Consider the following 21,498-nt stretch of genomic DNA (forward strand, 5'->3'; position numbering starts at 1 on the left):
TTTCAGTTTAAAGCTGAAAAATAGCAACCCTCCATCCTGTTTCCTCAGTGGAAAAAATACTGATGACGTTCAGAATCTTCTCGTGACCCTCGCCAAGCATGTGGATCTGCTATAAGAGAGATTGAGTTGATGTTCCTCAGAAGATAGTGGCAGGTCATCCTGCCTGTCCTGGGAGTGGGCACCCGGACCACTGGGGGAGAGCTTGTCCTTTGCTGCCCTGGAGGGTGATGCCAGAGGGCGGCCACACCAAGCATTCAAAGCAGGAGGGGGATGAAAAACCATGTCTTCTTTTTTGAACAAAATCCTTCTGCCGTGACCTCAGCAATCTTCTCCATATCCCTGTGTGTCTGCATTTGAAAGGCTGTTCTCTCAGGAGCCAGACTGGTTATTGCACCTATCTGTGTTTGACATTGGGTGCAGGGACATCTGGAGAGGAGAATAAGGACAGGCTTCTGAGCTAAAACAGGCATGGTACATGGGGGTGGCTGGAGAGGCAGAGGAGGGATGGGAGAGCATGGATGGCCTCTTCAGGTAGTGCATTTCTGCATGTGCATGATGCGGGAAGGTGCTGTCGTGGAGGAGATGCAGTTGCTGAGGTCTTGCGAAGCTTTACTTGACAGAAAATGAGGTGTTTGAGCTGCTGTGTGGTTCCAAGGAGATGAGCACTGAGAGTCGTTTTCCTTGAATTTGCTTCCATTTGAAGAGAGGATCATGAACCAAATCTTACAGTTTTTCTGGGTATGACTTCAGATCTTACCTTTGTGCTGGGGACACCTGAAGGCGGAGGTGGGACACGAGGTGCGGGACATTCTGCTCTTGCTGGTGCTCCTCAGGCCTGACATGCAGACATGCTCCTGGGGCCTCCCTGGGGGTCCTATCCTGCCTGGCTCTGTCTGTGCCCTTTCTCCCTGTCTGCAGCCTGCCCGTGTCTCCCTAAAGCTCAGGTCCTTGCTGAGCCCCTTTCCTCCTCACTCCCTGGCCCTGTTGTTGCAACAACTCCACCTGAAGCATGCATACTCCCATCCCTGCTCTGCTCTGCTCTTCTAGACCAGATCGTTTCTGAATTCAGGCTGCTGGGTGCTGCATCATTGCACGTGGGCGTGGTTCAGAGCAAGCAAGCTCAGAAGCAGCCTTGGACCACACCAGGCATTTCCTTGCACCTCCGCTGCTGAAGAGCCTGCACACGGGTTGAGTCAGATTGTAGAGTCAGTAGTTATGGCTTGAAGCTGGCAGAGAAATCTTTGTAAAGAAAAAGGAGTCTATTTCTGACTGACTTAGGAGCAGAGGCACAGTTCTGACCGGGCTCTTCCTCTCTCCCACCTGCTGAACAAAACTTGGGAGTTGTGGGGATGCTGCTGATGGGGGGATATAATGTCACCATGTGATTTGTCCAACCCCAGGGCAGGCAGCTCCTTGGAGGCTTGGCCCTGTGTTGATGCTGAGCTGTCCTGCAAACCTCACTCCCTTCTACATTAGTGTGGGGAAGTGCTACTGGTGGCTGGGGTAAAAACCTAGAGTAGTTTGACCAACAGTCCTTGTTCCCTGGCAAGTGAACCTGCGAGGAGGTGAATCCTGGGAGAAGCAGGCTTCCGACCTACACAGCCAGGGGACGTGGGTTGTGATTTCAGACATGAAGATCAGAAGTATCCCATGTGAGGTTTGATGCTCCAAGTTGCAGGTTTTCCCCCAATTTGCTGTTATAAACACTTGCTCAACGCTGTTCATGTGGCTGTGATGTGGGACGGGTAGGTGACGTGACTGTTGGCAGCATGCTGTCAACTGAGCCAGCTCTCCCATCTTCCAGAAGCAGTGATAGCCCTCCAAGTGCTCCCTGTCCCTGGCTGGTCACTGAGAGCCTGGGAATCCTTCCTGCCCATTGCTCAGTGCAAATGCACTTTGCAGCTATTGCCTGCTGATGCCTCAAGGCTGGCACATGGCCCAAAGAGCCCAGCAGCAGGGAGCTGGGGGTGTGTGACCAGCCCTGTGTGACCAACGGGTGACAAGTGCAGAGGGTGCTCGATGTCTCGTGTATGCAGTGGCTCATTTCCAGGGAGGCCCTGCCAGTCCCACTGCTTTTGCAGATCAGCAGGGCTGGACGGGTCAAGAGCCAGTGGTGTCGTGTGGGCTGTGCAGCTTCATGATTGCCACGGGAGAGTGCACGCTGTGTCCATCTTTAATGCAGCCTTGAGCCATGCACTCAGATCATTTGTGCATGAGATGAGCAGAGGGGCTGTCTCACTTGCCACCGTCTTGTTTTGCTGTCAGCAGTGCTGGCCACTTCCCTGGTTAAGGATCATTGGTGGCACTGGCAGGAACAAAGAACAGGGCTCTGTGCCTCAGTTTCTCCGCTTCCTACTCCTTACAGTAAGGCCTGGCTAGAGGCGTCCGCACCAGCAGATTTGTTCTCTTAATTTGCTCTCGGCTGCATTCAGTAAAGCTGCTGAGTGCTTTTGCTTGGGTAGATGATACTGTAATGCAGATGGCAGAATGTGTGTACAGGACAAGAAGAGCATAAAGGATTCAAAAATATGTTTTTTACTGAGCACCTGAAGCCAGGATCAGTAAGCTCTGAAATTGTATCTCCCTTCCCTACTCTTGGCTGGTGGTTTTGTGTTGGCATCTTGTGCAGGAGAGATGGTGAGACTGCTCTAGCAGAGGCAGTGGCAGTAGAGGCAGGTTTTTGCTGTCCCTGCCTGCCACACAAGATCTGGGCTGCGAGGCTGTGGGAACCCAGCTCGTTTGCTCTGGTGGGAATTCCAGAGGGGAAAAAACAACCATCCCGGATGCAATATACAGAGTTGTCAATGTTTGCAAATTCCTATGATAATGCAGCCCTTTTACCTGATTCACAGCCTGATCTTTCATCCCAGAAAAATCCCCTCCATTTGTAAAAATTCTTCTAAAGGTACCAAAGATCCCAGTGATGGGGAACAGGCTGGGCATGGCCAAGCCTTCTCTTCTGCCCAGCACTGGGGGTGAGCCCTACTCTCTGCTCTCATTGCTGTGCCCAGCTCCCCTCCGTAGCGGTGTTTATTCAGTGGCACTTTTGTGCATCCTTCCTGTCCCAGGGACCTTCAAGTCATCAGAGCCTCTGAATTAAATATAATTCTATTCAAAAGGCAGTGGCCCTGTATGAGGTGTGGGCTGCCCCAAAAGGGCTCTTGCATGCAGGGTTTTGATAGCTCAGTGTTTGAAACTGGAGAGTTCCTGCTCCTTCGTTGCACCGAGTACAGAGGATTAGCCTCAGCTAGTGCAGGCAGCGTGCACCCTTGTGTGTCATGGTGGGGGCAGCTCGGTGCCCCAGTGCTGAGGGGTTCAGTGTGTGCTGGCACAGGGCAGGGATAGTTTTCCATCCTGGCTGTGGGTGAGGTGGAGCCCTCTGTGTGGGCTCTGGGAGCAGGAGGGGTCCTGCTGTCTTTGTGCTCTAACCTGCTAATCCCCTTCTTTGGGTGCAGCCATGGTCACCACCTTGCTGGGCCCCTGTGGCACCAGATGGGGACATGCTGGGCCTGCCAGCTGTAAGCTGGCCTCAGCGGGCAGGGAGCATACACTTTCAAACTTGGTGTTTGTATGGGCTCTACTTCTCTGGCTCAACTGAGCGTGAAATTCTGGCATCCCACATTGCTTGTCAGCCTGGATCAGAGGCTTCCAGCATTTCATTCGGAGTGTCCTTCCCACATCTCTCTGGGGAGACCTGTCCCTTGTCCCTGAGACTCAGAGTCCCAGAGACTGCTGGCCCTTTGCACAGCAGCAGTCTGCCACAGGCAAGAAGCAGCATGAGCCAGGTGGCCAGCAGTGCTGTTCGGCGGGGATCAGCCAGGGACACACCGTAGGTTCGTGCATGCAGCAAAGGGCTCCAGGGCCTCCGTCTTCCCAGCTTGCATTTTTCATCCCTGTGTGCTCCAGTCCCTCAAGCTTGGAGGTTGGGATGAAGGCTGGACTGACTGTTCATTTTCTCTGTCTCTCTCTCATACCTGTGCCAGGGCAGACTGAGTAGCAGTCATGACGATGGAGACGGGCCCCGATTCGGATGTGAAGAATGTGCAGGAGGAGGCCCCACAGCAGCAGCTGGAGGCAGCCACCCCTGGCCCCACTGCCATGGCTGCCAGCCCCGGACCCATGGCCAACAGCCGGGAGGCTGAGGCCAACGAGAAGCCTGCGGCCCAGCCTGACTCCCAAAATGCAGAGCTGGTGAGTAGGCGACAGCCAGGAGGTGTGGGCCAGAGGAGGGAAAGATTGTGGATCTGGATGACCATCATGAGGAGAATCCCTCTGGTCTGCAGGGGACAGTGTCCACTGCCCAGAAGCCTTTGGTAGCCAGTCCCAACAGCACTAGGGAGCAGAGCTGGTGGCAGGTCCTTCCCCACACTAGCCCAATCTTCACAGAGCAGAGCAGAGGAGCCTGGGCAGAGTGGCAAGGGAGAGTCTGGCACTGGCTCCCCAAGTGTTGTTGTCCCAAACCTGGCAGTCACCTGGTTCCAGCACTAAATTCGTCCACAAAAAACTGCTGCCTGCAGAGAGATAAGGTGGGCATGCTGGGTCTGGGTGGGCCCCAGACCACTATGTGCCAGGCCCTGCGCGTGAAGATGTAGCTTTCTTCAGAGCCATCCTCCATGTCTTGGCTCTGCAGCCTCTTGTCCTTCCTCGGGAATGACATGTGCCGTCCCCTCCTAGGGAGTGGGGTGCAGGGCTATCCAGCCATGGGGCCTGCAAGCAGAGTATGGGGAGCTGCACGGTCCCTTTCCCCAAAATTTGCCTGCTGCGATTCCTGTGCCGAGCTGTGAGTCCATACATATAGCCCGTGCATGCGTGCAAGAGGCCTACAGGGCACAGCAGATGGAGGTGATGTGCCATGGCTCTGTGCACCAGTGCTCCCCCTTGCTGCATCCTTGCTCCTGTGCAGTTGTTGCAGGGAGTCCTGTGCTGTCCCATGCTTTAGGCCTACAACAACCCCCAGGAGCACTTTCAGGAGATTAGCCCCATAAGACCACTGCTGCAGATAAACTCTGCTGGCTGTTCCTTCAGCCTGGCTACCACCCAGCTCACTGTGCAAGTCTTTACAAAGTGGTGGCACTTTGTGAATAGGAGGACAGGTAAAAGAAAGAGTACTGGAGCCCAAAGACTAATGCCCTAATTATACTAGAAATGGCACTGCCATGGTATCCAAACCAAGAGAGGGAGAAGGAAGCAGGTAGCCTAATGTCTCAGAAACCAACTGTCCCTGGCAGAACTGGGAGCAGCTGCTTTACCCTAAGATTGACACTGCCAGGCTGGACCAACCAGCAAAGCAGAGGAGACTTAGCTCCATCCTGCTAAGGGAATGCAATGATGTCTTGTCCCTGCTCGCTGAACAAGACAGTTTAGCATGGTGGTCTCAGGTGCTGAATTGACATTAAGCTCATGAGTGTCATTTTTTCAGAAGTCCCCTCCTGCCTTGGCATGTGGCAGTGATGCTGAGCGCTCACAAACCAGGCATGCCACCACAGCTCCTTGGTCTCCTGCATTCTTGGCTTCAAGCAACCAAGGAGAGGGCTATGCTTGCATGGCCTATGTGGTAGAGCCCGGAAAGCTGGACCTGTGGCCCTTCTCCCTTTCCCATGTCCCTGAGGGGCAGAAGGAGAGGGTTGTCTTCTTCTGTCAACTGTTGGGAGCTCATGCCCCTGCTTGGCTGCCCTTGTCTCCCTGCCTGTCCTCAGGGCTTTCCCCCAGCTGCCATCCTGGCAGTGGGTGCAGGGTAACACTATGTGCCTCTTGCCCTCCAGGGCACAGAAATGGAGGAGAAGGATTACAGCGAAACAGATGGGCTCTCTGATAAAACAACACCCAGCAAGACCCAGAAATCACCCCAGAAAATCACCAAGAAAGTCAAGAGTGCCCTCTGCAGAGTGACCCTGCTCGATGCCTCCGAGTATGAGTGCGAAGTGGAGGTAAGTCCCAGGTTAGGGCCCTCAGAGGTGCTCGGCCTTTTCTCTCCCAGGCGGCCAAGGGCTGCTGTCCCCTTTGGCATCCTTCATCATCAGGGTATCACTGGGGAGGCTCGGTGCTTTGGGCCAAAGAAGAGACTTTGGCAGGCTCATCTGAAGGATGCAGAGTCCCTAGGCTCCTCAGTGTGACAGTCTGGTTGCGGCTGCAGCAGCCCTGCTGGGTTCCCTGTTAGGGCACATAGTTCCTGCTCTGCTCAGGCATGAATGCGGTCTGGGAGGCGCTGGGGAGAACTCCCCTGCCATGCCGTGTGCCGCCTTGCTCCAGCTGCAAGTTTGTGGCACTGTGGAGGAGCAGGCTCACAGGAGAAGGGTGCCATAGGTGCACTTGCCCACCTGCATGCATACATTCAGATTGCTCTGTACAGAAGCTTCAGGATATGTTGGAGCCAAGTCTCGGCCCGGGAACCCTTCCAAGCCTAGGGCAAGAGGAGTTATGCTGGCTTCCAGCAAGTACCCAGATGTCAGGGCTCCTCCAAGGAAAGTTTTTTATATAGAAAATAATTCTAATCTAATGTAGAGAAAATGATTCTCCATTTGCAAGCTTCATCCACAGAAATGGCCATTTAAGTTGAACTTTTCAAAAAAAAAAAAAAAAAAAAAAACCTGGAAAGACAGACCCTAGCAGGGAATTTCAGCCTAGCCACTAGCTATAGGAAAAACATTTAAAAAGTGGGAGCTTAATAGGTGGAGGATAGAGCTCTGCCTAAAAATATGTGCATGACACATGTCTATATATGCCAGTGTATCTGTTGACACCCCAAGAGCACAGCATGTTTGCTGTCCTGTGTGCCAAGGCAAAAGATGTGTGTGCATGTGTCTGTGCGAAGAGACCAACATGCACAGACCGACTCAGCTCATGCAGCCAGGGACAGGCACAGACATGTTTATGTGCATACACACACAGATCCACATGCATTTTGGCAGTGTTACAAACTGCACCTCACTCCATCCTCTCTGTTTTCATCTTGCAGTCCTGGCTGTCCCTCCCCATAAAACTGGCTAGCCAGGGACCATTTGGTGAGGTGTATCAGCATCTGGAAGCAGCGTGCTCGTGTGTGTGTGTATTTGTGTGTAAACAAGGATGCATCCCTATGTGCGCATGTGGTTTAGTGGGCCCAGAAAGATGGTCTGACACATGGCGCTCTGTGCATACGCTGCCTGCTGTTTGTGTAGCGTTGTGAGTCTAGTGGGAGTGTGCACAAGCAAGTGTGGAGTGGGGGTGTGCGTGAGCGAGCCGATTTCCCCGGCATCGCAGGGCAGGGAGCAAGGAGGCTGGCTGGCTGTGTGACACTGCCATGACATTGCAGAGCAGCTCTGGCACCTGCCTGGGAATGGCACTTGCCAGTGGCCTTGTTCACACTAGGAGCTTGCTGCAGTGCTTGTTCAACTGCTGTCTGTATGGTGACCACTCTTTCAGCTCATTGTCCCTCATAGAACAGGTCTGGGGAAAGCAAGGATTAATTCAAGGCTAGATTTTGGGCTAGTTTCTGCTGAAAGCGGATGGAGGGATGGCTCTGTGACCCAGGTAAGGTGAGAGAGCCAACTAGGATGAGAGGGGTGTTTGCTGGAATGCCCATTTCTGCCCCAGCACTTGTCGCTGTCTCCTGCCTGCAGACTCAGGAAGACAGCACTTCTTTGACCTATGTCATGTTGTTAGTGGGAGGGACATCTTTTCTGTTAGGAGGACTAGGAACTTTGCTTTAAAAAAGCAAAAGCTGAGACTCTTCATAAATAGAAATCCTTGTGCCTTTGTCAGGGAGACCTTTGCAATTGCCACTGGTGAATGGATTTTTGTTCCCCAATGGGAGTAGCAGTGGCTCAGGAGCTGCCTGGGTACAGCAGACCTGGATCTGTATGCAGGTCCTGGCTCTTGGAGGTCTCGACTGCATAGGATTAATGAACATAAGAAACGTGGCTGTATGCTTTCCATGGTTGCATGGGAATAGTGAGTGCCTCAAGGCAGCTGGCAGTCGGGGGGTCTGGCCCCTGGATTGCCATACTGGAAGCAGGTCCTTTGATCTCAGTGCTCCTGCAGCCCTAACTGTCACTTTAACAGTGAAATTTGTCACAAAGAGCTTTAGTGACTGTGGAAAGATTGATAGTCACAAAGATGAAAGCCCTCTCAAACAATAAATGGAGCACATCACTATAGTGACTGAAATGAGCTCACGAGGCTAGAAAGACCAATGTCCCTAAGCCTTGGCATAGCACATGGTTTTGTTGTCCTTCTCCCAAATCGCCCATTAATATTTGCGTAGCAAAACCTGCATGCAAACCAAAATGCATGTTGTAGAATCACCAGCTGCTTCGTTAGCAGAACAATACTGCTCATAGAGCTTAGGAAAAGCAGTGCATTACTGTCCTGGCTTCTGTTGGGCCTTGTTTCTAGTCTGATTTTGTTTCCAGTGCATGAGGTTGGCAGCGAACTGGGATGTGTGGAGCTGTATTCACAGTAAAGCCAAGCTTTCCATTGTTGCAATGCAAAGGATGGGGGTTGATTCAACTAACAGGGAGCTTTTGCACTGTAAAAAAGTCATTTGGGGTGTAGAGGAGAGAAAGAATTGTTTTGCAAAGAAAGGCTTCTGCTGAAGTTCTTTCTTTCCCTTGGGCCTGATTGAAAGAATTTTTGCCTTACCTGCATAAAAGGGATGTTAATGCTTAATTCTGTAAAAAAACAACAACAAAAAAAACAGCCAAAAAGGAAAGTGAAACCATTCAATATGAGACCCTACATGCATCACATGGTGTGTAGAACCCCTGTCTTCAAATCTTGGTTCAGCAGGAAAGAGAAGAAGATCCAGAAATGGTGACTGAAACTGCTGATTTCCAGATGAGGAACAGCTTAGAAGTGAGGTCTCTGAGGCAGTGAGTGCTGAAGTCATACAGATTTCTGTGGGAGAATGATGCCCTGGACCTCAGTGTGCAGGGTGCTTGGTAAAGGTACTTGTGAAACAGGATACTTCTGAGACGGGAGATCGGGAGCTCCCAGTCTGAAAATACATGGACTAGGAGGCTGTAAATATGGGAGAAACAAATGGGCATGTCAAAGAAGTAATTCTTCCATCTCCATAAGCAATAGCTGGGACTCACTGCCACAAGTAATGAATGGAAGATGTACAGGAGAATTTTAAGGACCAGATAATGAGGACATCCTCCATCACGGTGCATGGCTCAGGCTCTTTTTGCCTCTCCTCTATCCTGTCATGGTTCAGGAGCCAGCCAGCCCCTGCCAGAGGGCATCAGGAAGGAGCTTGTCCTACAGGTAGTGTCATCTACCATGAGCTCTGTGGCATGTTTGTCTCAGCTATCCAAAGATACCTGGGTACCTTGACCCTGCTCTGGTTTGGTATCACCATTTCCTGAGGTGACATGGGGCCTGCAGCCTGCCATGTGCAGGTCTGTGCTATGGTGATGCTGCTTGCAGTCTGTGGGCAAGAGATGGCCTGAGTGTGTGGGGCTGAATAGGGTTCCTGTGACTCTGGGAGTGTGGGGTGTTGGGGAGCTAGCATTCAGGATGGCAATTCCAGGAGCCAGCCATGGTGGAGAAGGGGCCCAGGCTGAGCTCTTTCTGAGGAAAAAGAGCTGTTCTTGAAGGCAATTCTGCAGTTTTCCAGTAGTGACCTGGAGAGATGATGCTGCCCTTAGCCAGGAGGGCCACAGTGGCTGCTCTCCCCCTGCAGTGCTTCCTACCTCCTGGCATGGTCCGGAAACATGGATGGGGCACTTGGAGGCAGGTGAGGGTGGAGGTTTCCTGGGCCCAGCAGCTGCTGCCTTGATCTGCCAGGTCTGAAGAAGCACAGATAAAGCCTGCTTGTGGCCTGCCCCTGCTTCTCTCTTGCTCCCCTGCCTATCTGTGTCTCCTGCAGAAGCATGCCCGAGGCCAAGTCCTCTTTGACATGGTGTGTGAGCACCTCAACCTCCTGGAGAAGGATTACTTTGGCCTTACCTTCTGCGACTCGGACAGCCAGAAGGTGAGTGTGAGAGGGTCTCACTCTGCAGGTTGCTCCCTCCCCAGCACTTGGCCCTTCACCCCCTCCCTAATGTGACCTCTCCTTGTTTCAGAACTGGCTGGACCCCTCCAAAGAGATCAAGAAGCAGATCCGCAGTAAGTGGCCGGGGAGGGTTGTTCCTCTCTGGGTTTGGGGCTCCCCACTGCCCGCTGGGCTCCCAGTCAGCTTGGTCCCAGCCATGGCTTGCAGCTTGGCTGAGCCCTCACTGCCATTTGCCGTGGTAACTCTGTGCCCTTGGTAGGTTTCAGATCCCTGGCTGATGTAAAGAAACAAGGAGCAGAGATACAGCCTGGGAGCCTGGCACTCTGAGGGAGCTGAGTATAGGATGCCTGGGAGATCATGGCTGCAAACTGGGCCAACACGATGACTTAGCTGCTGTGACAGGAAGTCTTCCCTCTTTGCTCCTTCCCCTTCCTGTCCCTCGCCCCATCCCTGTTGTGCAGTCCTCCCCAGTCACACTGCTCTGACTTCACTGGATTCTTCCACAAGCTGATTTAAATTATCAATATGGCAGAAGATCAGCTTGTGGGAGACTCTGATGAGCTCCAGTGCTGAGGTGACATCAGCGCCAGGAGCAGAGAGTGAAGCGAGGCTGGTGGCAAGAGCAGGCCTCCCCTTTCCGCTGCAGAGCCCGCTCTGAGAGTATGGGCTGAGATGAGCCACCAGCACCTCTGATCCCAGTCTGCCAGCATCACTGGCTGTTGGAGAAAGGCCCCTCTGACATGTCCCCTCCCCACCTGCCCTGGAGGGGACCTGTGGCAACTGCCCTGGGCACAGGGGTGTCATTGCCCGTTCAGCTGTCCATTAGCACCTGGATGGTCCTGTCTGCCTTCGCTCTTGCTCTTCTGACAGCCACAAGGAGTCAGGCTCTGGGGCAAAGGACCGTGTCTGCACCGTCAGAGAGCCGAGAGTGGAGGGGCTGATACCTGGTCCCTCTGCAGGTGCCATCCCCATGTGCCCTGGCCAAGGAGGATGAGGGTGGTGGAACAGGTTGGGGCGGGCTTGCTGGGTCAAGTACTGGTGTGCAGGAGGGCCTTTGCTTGCGATGTCTCGTGGACCATGCACTGGGGTGGCAGGAGGACCGTTGCCCACAGTGTCACCTTACTGGAACATGTGAGACTTTTGCTGTGGCAGTGGGATTTTCTTCATGAAGGGAGTTGAGCCAAAGCTCCCAGACTTGTGATGCTTTTCTCTCCCGAGCTGTTTGGGGAGTATTAACCGAATCATGCTAGTGTCTGGCTCATTGAGTGTCCAGAGCATCTGGAAGCTGCGCAGTCTCCCAGGGGTTAATCTTCCTTCTCCAAACAGCTTTTGGAGTCCCCTTGTCCTGCCCTGTGTTGGCCTGGGGTGAACAAGGCCTACCCTTGAGACCCTTAGGATATTCCTGTATGTCCATGAGCAGGAGTGAAAGAGATGTCTGATGTGTGCTTGCACCCAGCAGGGGCACTGCCCTTACCTCTCTCTTCCCCTTGCTAGGTGGACCCTGGAACTTTGCCTTCACAGTTAAATTTTACCCTCCTGACCCTGCCCAGCTCACGGAGGACATCACGAGGTGAGGACAGTTCTCAGGGGCTCATCACACACTGCACAGGACCCACGTATGCCTGTTGGGAAGGCTCACTGGGCAACTTCCTGAAGGGTCGTGTGGGAGCATGTGTTGGATGTGTGGAAGGGCAGTGCTAAGCAAAGATGTTGGTGTGGGCAGCCAGGGAAGATGGCCTGGGGGAGGATTTGTTGTCTACCCTGTGTGCAGAGGGTGGGATGGGGGTGTGTAAATCACATGCAGAGCAGTGGGTGAGTAGGTCTCATAAGGGACCGAGAAGGCCGCGGTGGGAGGTGAGAGGGGGCAATCCCTGCAGGGAGCAGTGCAAGGTGGGGGTGCCTTCTTTGTAACATCCCTCACCAGAGAGGTCCAGCCTGCACAGCATGTCTGCATGGCTCTCTGGAAAGCGCATGCCTTCACCCGCTCTTACCCTCTGACTCCTCCTCTTGCAGATACTACCTGTGCCTGCAGCTCCGTGCAGACATTATCACGGGGCGCCTGCCCTGCTCCTTCGTCACGCATGCCTTGCTGGGCTCCTACGCCGTGCAAGCTGAGCTGGGGGACTATGATGCTGAGGAGCACGTGGGCAACTATGTGAGTGAGCTCCGCTTTGCCCCTAACCAGACTCGAGAGCTGGAGGAGCGCATCATGGAGCTGCACAAGACCTACCGGTGAGCCACAGGAAGGAATGGGGCTGGCTGGGGGCAGCTCTTGGCAGCTGGCAGTGAGGGAAGGCACCAGAGTGCTGACCTACATCCCTTGGGGCTCCTGGTCACATTTTCCTCTCTGTCTGTCTCTCCGCAGGGGCATGACCCCAGGCGAAGCAGAGATCCACTTCCTGGAAAATGCAAAGAAGCTCTCCATGTATGGAGTGGACCTGCACCATGCCAAGGTACTGGTGCTGTGAAGCTGGGGGAGGGCCGTGGCCAGGGGCTGGGCTCTGTCCTGCCCTGTCCTGGCACACTCCTCCCTGCACAGCCCCTTCCTCCCACAGTCACACTTCTCTTCTGCTTCCTCCTCCTTCTTCACTCCCATCCCACAGCTTGCTGGGGCTCCTCAATGTCCTGATGCCTGGGAGTACTGTAGTGTCTGTAGCTCCCACGCTGTTTTTATACTGTCAGTGCAGTAATGTGGAGAAGAGTTTAAATGTGAAGCCCTTTTGTGCAGGTGGGGTGCCCCATAAGCATAAGCACAAAAGCTAAGTGGTGTCATTCCTCTCTGCCAGCCAGTCCCATGTATCAGAGCAGCTAATGGGAGGGAATATGACACCATAATGTAAGGTGGACTCCAGACTGGACTGGTCCTTACTGGGTGGCTGAGCAGTCTCCACCTGTCTCTCTCTCCCCCTCCAGGATTCGGAAGGCATTGACATCATGCTGGGCGTCTGTGCCAACGGCCTCCTCATCTACAGGGACAGGCTAAGGATCAACCGCTTTGCCTGGCCCAAGATCCTCAAAATTTCCTACAAGAGGAGCAATTTCTACATCAAGATCCGCCCTGGTGAGGTGGGTGCCATGGACTCCACGTGGTCCAAGAGTGGGGCAGGATACCTACTTTTCCTGTAACAGGGTTGTGCCTGATGGGGAGGTCTTGACCTTGCTCCAGTCTCTGCCCCAGCAGTTCCCAAGTTAATGGCCATGGCTAGCCAAGAAAGCACAGCTCCTTTGGCAAATGGGGGTTGTCAGCAAGTGTTTTCTTGTTGGGTCTCTTATTTTCTCGCTGAAAAAGTGACTTTGGCCGGAGCACTTCAGCAGGTCTGATGGCACCCTGTACACCTCTCCCCAGGTTCCCTGGGTGCTGTGACCCCTTTGGCATTTGGATATTGCCCAGGAAGGGGGTTTCAGAACAATTTTTGATATTTTTTTCTTTAATTTTCTATAAACATTTTCCCTCTTAAATTTTACTCTTTTTACTTTTATATGCACTGATGGGAGAACACATTTCTCCTCACTTGTTTAGCAGAGGAGAGGAAAGCAAGGAAAGTACATCTAAAGTGGAGAGAGTAAATCTGTCTCACCAAAACAAACTAAAATTTTTTTATTTCTTGAGGAAATGTCTCTTGAACTGAAAAGCCATTTACAGTTGCAGAAAGTGCTTAGGCTAGAAGTGTAGGTGGAAGAATGGATCCCCTCATCCAGCAGTGCTGGTCGTGGACCTTCTCAGTGCTGGTTTGAAGAATATATTATTGCATGGCCATGGCTCCTGCTAGGGGAACCTGAGGGCCTTGGTGAGGCAGGTCCCCTCCCATTGTGTCCTTTAGAGCAGGATCTGCCCGTAATGGCATGTCTCTGTCTCCTTCAAGTATGAACAGTTTGAGAGCACCATTGGCTTCAAGCTGCCCAACCACCGTTCTGCCAAGCGTCTATGGAAGGTCTGCATAGAGCATCACACCTTCTTCAGGTGAGGAGACCTTCTCCATGCCTCAGAGGGAGACGTGCTGCTGCCTGTGGCTCATCTCAGCCTGTTCATGTGGGGAAACAGGAGACTCTCCAGTGCTTTCCTCGGGCTTCCTCTGCCCTGCCCTGGAAGGAGCTGGCTGTCCTCCTCTCACCCCTAGCATGTGTAGGAGCAGCCCTCTCTGCCCTTGCATGCCCAGGGCTGTCCCCTGCGTCATATCCCTGTGGGAATGGCTACTCTGCCTTTTTTGGGCAGAGAGGAGCAGGCTCTACCCATCTCTCATCCACAGACCTTTTCTGCCCCGTGGAGTGGGAGGCTCTAGGTTGTCCTTCCCATGTCCAGAGCCATGTCTGCTCCATAAGGCAGAGGCTGTCTGCCCCACTCTGCCACTGCCTGGGAAAACCTTGCCATTTTGGTTCTTATCTCATCAGGACCTTAAATTCCCCCTTCATCCCTCCTTCCCCATTGGCACCTTGCTGAGGCAAACTCCTCTTCCTCATCACACCTCTCGTCTCTGCTTTGGATCTTGAAGTTGTCAGGGAGGAGGGATTGGGACTTTGCCCCACACTACTGCAGTCTGTATGCATGCATGGGACAGGGCTGTGGAGGCCAACTCAGTGCCATGTGGACTTGTTAACTGTGTGTTGCCTAACTCATCCCCAGGCTGGTGTCCCCGGAGCCACCCCCAAAGGGCTTCTTGGTGATGGGCTCCAAGTTCCGCTACAGCGGGCGGACACAGGCACAGACACGGCAGGCCAGTGCCCTCATTGACCGCCCAGCCCCCTTCTTTGAACGCTCCTCCAGCAAACGGTACACCATGTCTCGCAGCCTTGATGGAGGTATGCCCCAAATTGGGGAGGGGGAGGGAGATTGATCTGCTAGCGGGAACGAGGAGGCTGCTGTTAGGCAAGGGCTGTATGGGTGAGGGGCAGCTGGGCTCAGTGTGGTGGGCTCACAGTTTGTTGTCCTGCTGTGGCTCATTTCTGCAGGGAAAGGACTGGCTGGATCTGTCAGGGTTGCTGCAGTCCATTGGATGACTCCTGTAGGCTGCCCCTGACTGGATCCCCATGGCAGAGGGCCTGTCCCCATCTCAAGTGATGGCCCAGACTTGTGTGTCTGTGCAGTAGCAGCAGGGATGCAGACATGGCTGGCTCAGCTAAGCCAGGACTGGGACCCGGGTCAGTCTGGGGAGATGGGGCTCTCTTCAGCTCCGTTGGGGATAATAGTGTTAGCTCAGCCTGGGTGTGCAAGGACATGGGGAAGGGTGTAAAGGCCAGGCTGGTGACAAGTGTAAATTTCAAAGGAAGGGAGAAGAGGCCTGAACTTTGGGGCTGTGGCAGTGTCAGCAAGCCCTAGAACCTGTCTTCCCTGCTGCAGATCCTTTCAGGGCTTTTTAGCCAACTGCTCCGAGCCATTGTGCCAGGGCGGAAGGCTTGGGGAGGTGGGGTGAACAGGGACTGATGACTTGCATGTCTGTGATCTGGGTTCTCTTCTGCATGTGCAGAGTTCTCGCGCCCAGCATCTGTCAGCGAGAATCACGATGCTGGGGCAGAAGCTGAGAAGCGGGATGAGGATGGTGAGTTTGGCAGCAGGAGACGGTCTGAGGCAGAAGATGAGGAAGTGACTACCCCAACAAAAATCAAAGAGCTGAAGGTACAGACCTCATGGGCATAGGACCTTGAAGTCTAAGGGGTGGGCTGTCTTGCAGTGCAGCTTCTGACATGGACTTGCCTGGACCCCTCTGGGCTGCCCCGAGAGAGAGGACAGGTGAGAGGCCAGCGCACAGACATCAGGGATCTGTATCCCAACTCCAGGCTGGGCTGCAGTTAGGAAGGATCACCTCTGGGCCTGGTTTTCTAGAGCCAGCGCTCCACCACAAGGCTTGGTGTGGCCCATTCTCTTGCCCTTACCAATGGGAACAGGGCTGTCACAGTGGCTCAGTTCTGCTTTCTGTTGCCTCCTGCCCTGAAGCAACTCTTGATTCCCACAGGACCCTCCAAACTGTCTTCCAGCTTGACCCCAGGCAGAGGTGGCCAGGCTGGGTCTTGGAGTAGACCCCAATCTGTTGTGTGGGAAGGGGAAGGACCAAGTGTGCCAGTGGTCACCGCTGTTCAGGCAAAGAGCTCCCAGCCACAGCGAATGCTGCCTGGGTCTCTGTCCATCCCTCTGATCTCCCTGCATCCTTGCAGAGGCATATCCGCATGCAACCCTTCCCCCAGGCACACCAGACACATGTACCCATGAGCAGGCTCACACCCTGGTGGGCATGCAGCCGTGACCTGTCCATGTACTGCCTTGGCCACCTGGGCTGGCTCAGAGGGTACCCCAGCCCATTTCAGCCCCTAGCCCTTCCCTCCATGCTGAGCAGGGAGCGTGGTTTCCAGTCCTTCTGTGCTTATTTATGCTGATACCAGTGGGGCCCTGCTATGAGTCCTGGCTGGGGGCAGTGGGGCCCAGCCAGGCCCCGTGTAGGCATCCAAATTCAACTTGACTGTGATGTTTGTGACAAGTTCTCTGGACTGACCCTACTGGTTGCTTTTAATCCTTTCTTTGCTGCCAGTCGGAGCAGGAAACAACCCCCAGGCACAAGCAGGAGGTATTCTTTCTCTGGAGTATCTTAGTCCTTATTGGTGCATCATATTGTCCATCCTCCTCAAAGCAACACTGCGTGTCACCCTATTTACTGGAATACAAGATGCATGAAGGTGGGGGGTTGATCTGCTAGACAAACCCAATGGGCAAACATCTGGGGGTCTAGCAACAGAGCACATGCAGCAGCATCTTCTATCCCACTAAGTAAGGCAGTCTTCATTGTGTGTGTGAGCAAGAGCCTTCCCAAGGCACAATGGACGGGCCACCATGCCGAGTCCTTGGCCCACTGGGAAGACCTGGCTTCTGCTCATGTTACTGACTCCTCCATGTCCTCTCCTTGTGTCTTTTTGTCCAACCCTGTGACTCTAACTGTCCCACTGAGGAGGCAGCACAGGCACTGAATGACCCTATTGCTCCTACTTCACATCGAGACTTCACGCCCTGGCTTGGTTTCAGCTTTTGGGTTTCCTGGTTTGGGGTCTACATCACATGCCCTGCATATGGGCTCTGTTTTCAAGAAATCCCTTGCTCCAGCAGCAGTTTGCATGTCTTGTCTCCTTAGAGAGCTGGGGTCAAACAGCAGAGGAGGAATGGCAGGGATCTGATCTCAGCTCTATCACTGCCTTTCTGCCCTGCCTTGAGCAAATAAGTCACAGAGATCCCTTCACCGTCTGCTTCATCCACCTGTCAAAGGCAGGCAGTCATAATTATCCACTGTGCAGTGGAGGGTCACTTGGACTGAGCTTGACTAGTATTGCTAGAGAGGGATGTTGCAGAGCAGAGAAGAGAGAGTCTGCACTCTCACCAGGTCTTTGCAAAGGCTGCCAGACCCTCTCACAAATTACCTGTGTATGTGGTAGCCCCTCCATCAGAAACAGCTGACAGAGACCCTCTGGCCCTGGTCTGCCGATCCATTCCAGCCTAAAATTCACAACTGCTATGAGAGAGGTTTCTTCTTTGCTTACAACGGGGTTTAAATCGTTGCTTGAGCTATTGACGGAGACAGATGTAGCCCTAGCGGTGTGCTTGCAGTGCACAGGCCCTTGCCATCCCCACTCAGCACAGCAAGGAAACCCAGCCAGTGTGGTGGGTGCCACGGTGTCCCAGCAGGCTGGCTTCTCATCCACTATGGAGCCAGGCACCTGGTTGTGTTCCCTCCACTGTCTGCCTCATTGCTTATTCCCGCTGCATGTACATGTGCTGTTTCCTATGGTCCTGTGCTCCCCGACACTCCCACGAGCCTAGAGGTGGGCAAGCTGTGGGGCGCATGCTTCAGATGTGCAGATGGACTGGGAGAATCTTTTCACAAATTCTACTGAGTCTTCAGAATCTGAAAAACTTGGCTGGGCTTTTCATGAGATTCCTTTGGGTCTCTGGTCTGTTGCTGTGGCACCCAGGAGAAATAATGGGAAGGAATGATATTTTAGTTGACTCCTTTCGAACCTCAAAACAGGTTTGAGCTTGAGGCAGAAGTCAGGGTGGGTTCTTGTTCTGAGCTGCTTTGCCCACCCCTATGGCAGAACAAGGGAGATATCGTAGTGCCTGTAACATCACAAAAGGATGTTCTAAAGCCCACATCTCACCTTGCACTTGAGCTCTCTGAGCTGTTTTCTCTATAGCAAGCCAGACCCAATCCCACTCCTGGACTGTTTTTGGGCCTAAGTTGGTCCGTACTGATTCAGGTTTGGATCCATGTCAGACATCTTTGACTTTGGATTTACAGGAATCCACTTCTAGGGAGCCCTATTATAAATACCAATGAGAGAGTCCCAAAAATTCTTCCTGGGAGGACTGGCTGCTCTCCTGCCCTGCTGAGTTAGAGGCTCTTGGTTCCTTCATGCCTTGCAGAGCAGCACAGACTGGAGGGAGCCAACAGAGATGAGGCTGCTGGTATTTCCAGTGGGGCCCAGCCCCTTGCTGATCTCAAGGAACCTCCAGCTCTCTTCCCCTGCCTGATTTAGCTTGTCTTCAACAAGCCATGCTCAAGATGCCAAAGGGGCATGTTTTCCCCTTCACGGAGGGAAACCAGGTGTGTCCATTCTGCCACTCACTGCCCTTTTCCTGCTCCCTGTAATGACCCTAGTGAGACTCACAGACCAGGGTTCTCGGACACACAGTTCAGTTGGGTCTTGAGACCCTAAATTCAAACCCAGTGTGAAGCAAACCCTCCTTAGTGCCCCTGCTCTTCCCCTTTGCCTTAATCAGTGCTTTAATCATAGCTACCTTCCTCTCTCCTTCCCCAAGTTTTTAGACAAGCCAGAAGATGTTTTGCTAAAGCATCAGGCCAGCATCAATGAGCTGAAACGGACCTTGAAGGAGCCCAACAGCAAGCTGGTTCACAGGGATCGGGACAGGAGGCTGCCTTCCTCACCAGCCTCTTCCTCACCCAAGCATGAAGATGAAACACCAAAGGGAACCCCGGAGAAGGCCAGAGAGGTTTGCTCTGCTACTTGTTTTATGGAGGGGAGCAGGTTGTTCATCAGGAGGTGTTCATAGTTTGCTGGGTTCCAGCTCTCTGTCTGCCATGGTGTCCAGTGGGAGCATGGTGGGATGTGACCATGGGAATTATGTGATGGTGACACTGGGTGGAGGGAGAGGACCTCTGACTGGGGCTGTTGCCAAAGTTTTGTCATAAGCTAACCAGCTGCATGCTACTGGTGCTGATCGCCCCTCATGTCCAGGCACTGCATGGGGTCAAACTTCTCATTCGTCTCCTGGGGTCTGCGTTTTGGGAGTTCCTGGGAGTTGGGCTGCATGTGACTACGCTGGCCTGTGAGACTGGGGCCTTTCTCACCCTGATACTACCAGGGGTCCTGCTTGGGAGTGCCCAGCGCAGGTGTTCTCCTACAGGCAACCACAGGGAGTGTGGGAGCAGGTGCCTGCACAGAGGGTGCCCCATGGCACCCTCATGGGCCAGGCACCTGTGTGGTGTGAGCAGCAAGAGGGACAGGCACAACAGGCCAAGAGGACCAGTGAGGTGAGCAGTGCTGCACTGGGATCCTGCACATCCATCCTTCTCTCCTGGCATTTTATCTGCCGTGGGGCTGGGTTTGCAATGAGATATCCTGCACTGAGAGTGTGAAGGGAAGTTGCCTGTGGGGCTGGAGCTGGGGACACTCCTCCACCAGGAGGGAGGAAGGGGATGAGCTGTGTAGAGCCCCCCACATCACTGTTGGAGGAGAGCTGGATGCGGTGTGGTGTGGATACTGTGCAGGGGTGGGCTCTTGGGTGGCTCAGGCCATGCGGTGTGGCAAGGATGTCTCCCTACCATCCTGGCTGACAAGAGCGCAAGACCCTCTCTGCTTGCTCTCCCCACCTCGGCGAACTCTCCACTGCAAGGGCTGTGGAGCTAGCCCTGTGCCAGCACTGGTTGGCACGGCTTCAGAACTGGATGGACACCACACACAGAGCGTGTTATGGCCTGGCTCTGTCCTGGGAAGGTCTCTCTGAGCAAGAGAGGAAGCAGGGATACACTGCTAGGAGTGGTGCAGGGCTCTGGGAGGGAGGCTGGGCCAGGGGGTCTCTGCAGGTGATTTGTGATATGCACATGTGCTTGCTGATTTCCAGCACTGATGGGAGATACAGAGCTGGCTGGTCTGGGCTCCCCCTGGCCAGAGCTGTGGAGTGTGGGAGCAGAGGTGAGCTGAGGGAGCTCACAACCCCTCATCAAAGCACAGAGTTTGAGAACAGGAAGAGACGCTTCACCCCACATCTGTTTTACAAGCCACCATGTAAAGTTCAAATACCTAAGTGGAGGATCTAGAGCTGGAATATCTGTGACCTCTCTTCATCCATCCATCCATCCATCTATCCATTTGTTCCTTCATTTCTTCTCATGTGTTCTTTCTCTCTCTTTCTGTGTCTTTCTGTCTTTCTGTCTCTCTCTCTTTCCCTATGGGTGCTGGGGTTTTCCTGCTGACACAGAGGATGGAAGAAGATACCCTAGAGGATTTTTCATCTGAGCATGGAGCTTCCCTAAGCATGGAGTCTTTCACGCAGAAAAGCCTTGTCTCCTCTCCTGAGGTTGTCACCATCCCCTTTCTTTCCCCACCCCTCTCTCTCACTGTTTTGGACCATGCCTAATGCCTCTCAGGCAAACAGGGGTGGTCCCTGCCCTGCAAGCAGAGACCAAGCCATTCGCTGGCACCCTGAGCAGGTCCTCTCCCGTGATGGGCAGGATCCCTCATCAGGGTAGGGCTATCCGTGAATGCTGCTCCTGTGGCCGTTTCTTCCAGGCTGTGAGATGGGTGTTCCTGGGAGAGACCTTCCAACAAAGCACCACTTTGCAGTTGTGGTGGGGTAAGCTGCCCAGGGCTGGCTGCACTCCCAGCAAGGGAGCAGACCTGGTGGCTGATGCTGGGGTTCCCAGGAGGCAGTGCTGAGGCCCAGGGCGCAGGGCGCTATGCACGTGTCTGTCTTGTCTAGGTGCAAGGAGGCACCCAGCTACAGGCTGTCTTTAGCAATTCCTTATGCTTTCCTTTGACTTCAGCTGGAGTTACTGTTGCTCGGGCCCAAGGACCCAGTCTCTGGATGTATTTGAAATGTTTGACTTTCACCTGATTGAAGCAGGGTTCCCCTGCCTTTACTGTCCTTTTGTGCTGCCTGCCTTTGAGGGATGTGGGCTCTCAGTACTGCTTGCATTCAGAGTTTTATAGCTCTTACATGATGGCAGTTGTTTCCTAGGGCAGCCAAGAGAAGATATTATTGAGTGGAAGAAAGCTGGGCTTTGAGAGCTAGTTCTGATATGGTTGGACCTAGGCACATTGAAAGGTGGTGCACAGCAGTGCTGGCATGCATATCCTGTCTAAGTACGCCCAGAAAAGACAGCACAGCAAAGTCAGTGTTGGTCCAGGACTGGTGGCAAGGCAGGGGCTGTAGGGACAGAGGAAGGGTTGGCTCTGCTCTACTGCTCCCCATGATGCTAGCTTGAGTGGGCAGCCGTGCACTGGGCAGGATGGCCAGGAGCCCTCTG

At 53.6% G+C, this 21,498-nt stretch overlaps 1 protein-coding gene across 2 annotated transcripts in view; it reads left to right on the forward strand.

Moving 5' to 3' along the window:
- Nucleotides 1-3,986: 3,986 nt before the first annotated feature.
- The window catches only part of EPB41L1 (erythrocyte membrane protein band 4.1 like 1), a 39,010-nt gene continuing 21,498 nt past the window's right edge, over nt 3,987-21,498 (forward strand). For both annotated transcript variants that reach the window (XM_026070777.1, XM_026070778.1), the window contains exons 1-12: nt 3,987-4,191; nt 5,763-5,927; nt 9,851-9,955; nt 10,047-10,089; nt 11,471-11,546; nt 11,990-12,208; nt 12,342-12,429; nt 12,890-13,042; nt 13,840-13,937; nt 14,598-14,773; nt 15,439-15,587; nt 18,771-18,962. In XM_026070777.1, coding sequence (XP_025926562.1) covers nt 4,003-4,191; nt 5,763-5,927; nt 9,851-9,955; nt 10,047-10,089; nt 11,471-11,546; nt 11,990-12,208; nt 12,342-12,429; nt 12,890-13,042; nt 13,840-13,937; nt 14,598-14,773; nt 15,439-15,587; nt 18,771-18,962 — 1,653 coding nt within the window. In that variant the 5' untranslated portion in view covers nt 3,987-4,002. The remainder of the gene's footprint in view (nt 4,192-5,762; nt 5,928-9,850; nt 9,956-10,046; nt 10,090-11,470; nt 11,547-11,989; nt 12,209-12,341; nt 12,430-12,889; nt 13,043-13,839; nt 13,938-14,597; nt 14,774-15,438; nt 15,588-18,770; nt 18,963-21,498) is intronic.

Source organism: Apteryx rowi, unplaced genomic scaffold (assembly GCF_003343035.1).
Source record: "Apteryx rowi isolate R43461 unplaced genomic scaffold, aptRow1 scaffold_318, whole genome shotgun sequence".
Classification (NCBI taxonomy): Eukaryota; Metazoa; Chordata; class Aves; order Apterygiformes; family Apterygidae; genus Apteryx; species Apteryx rowi.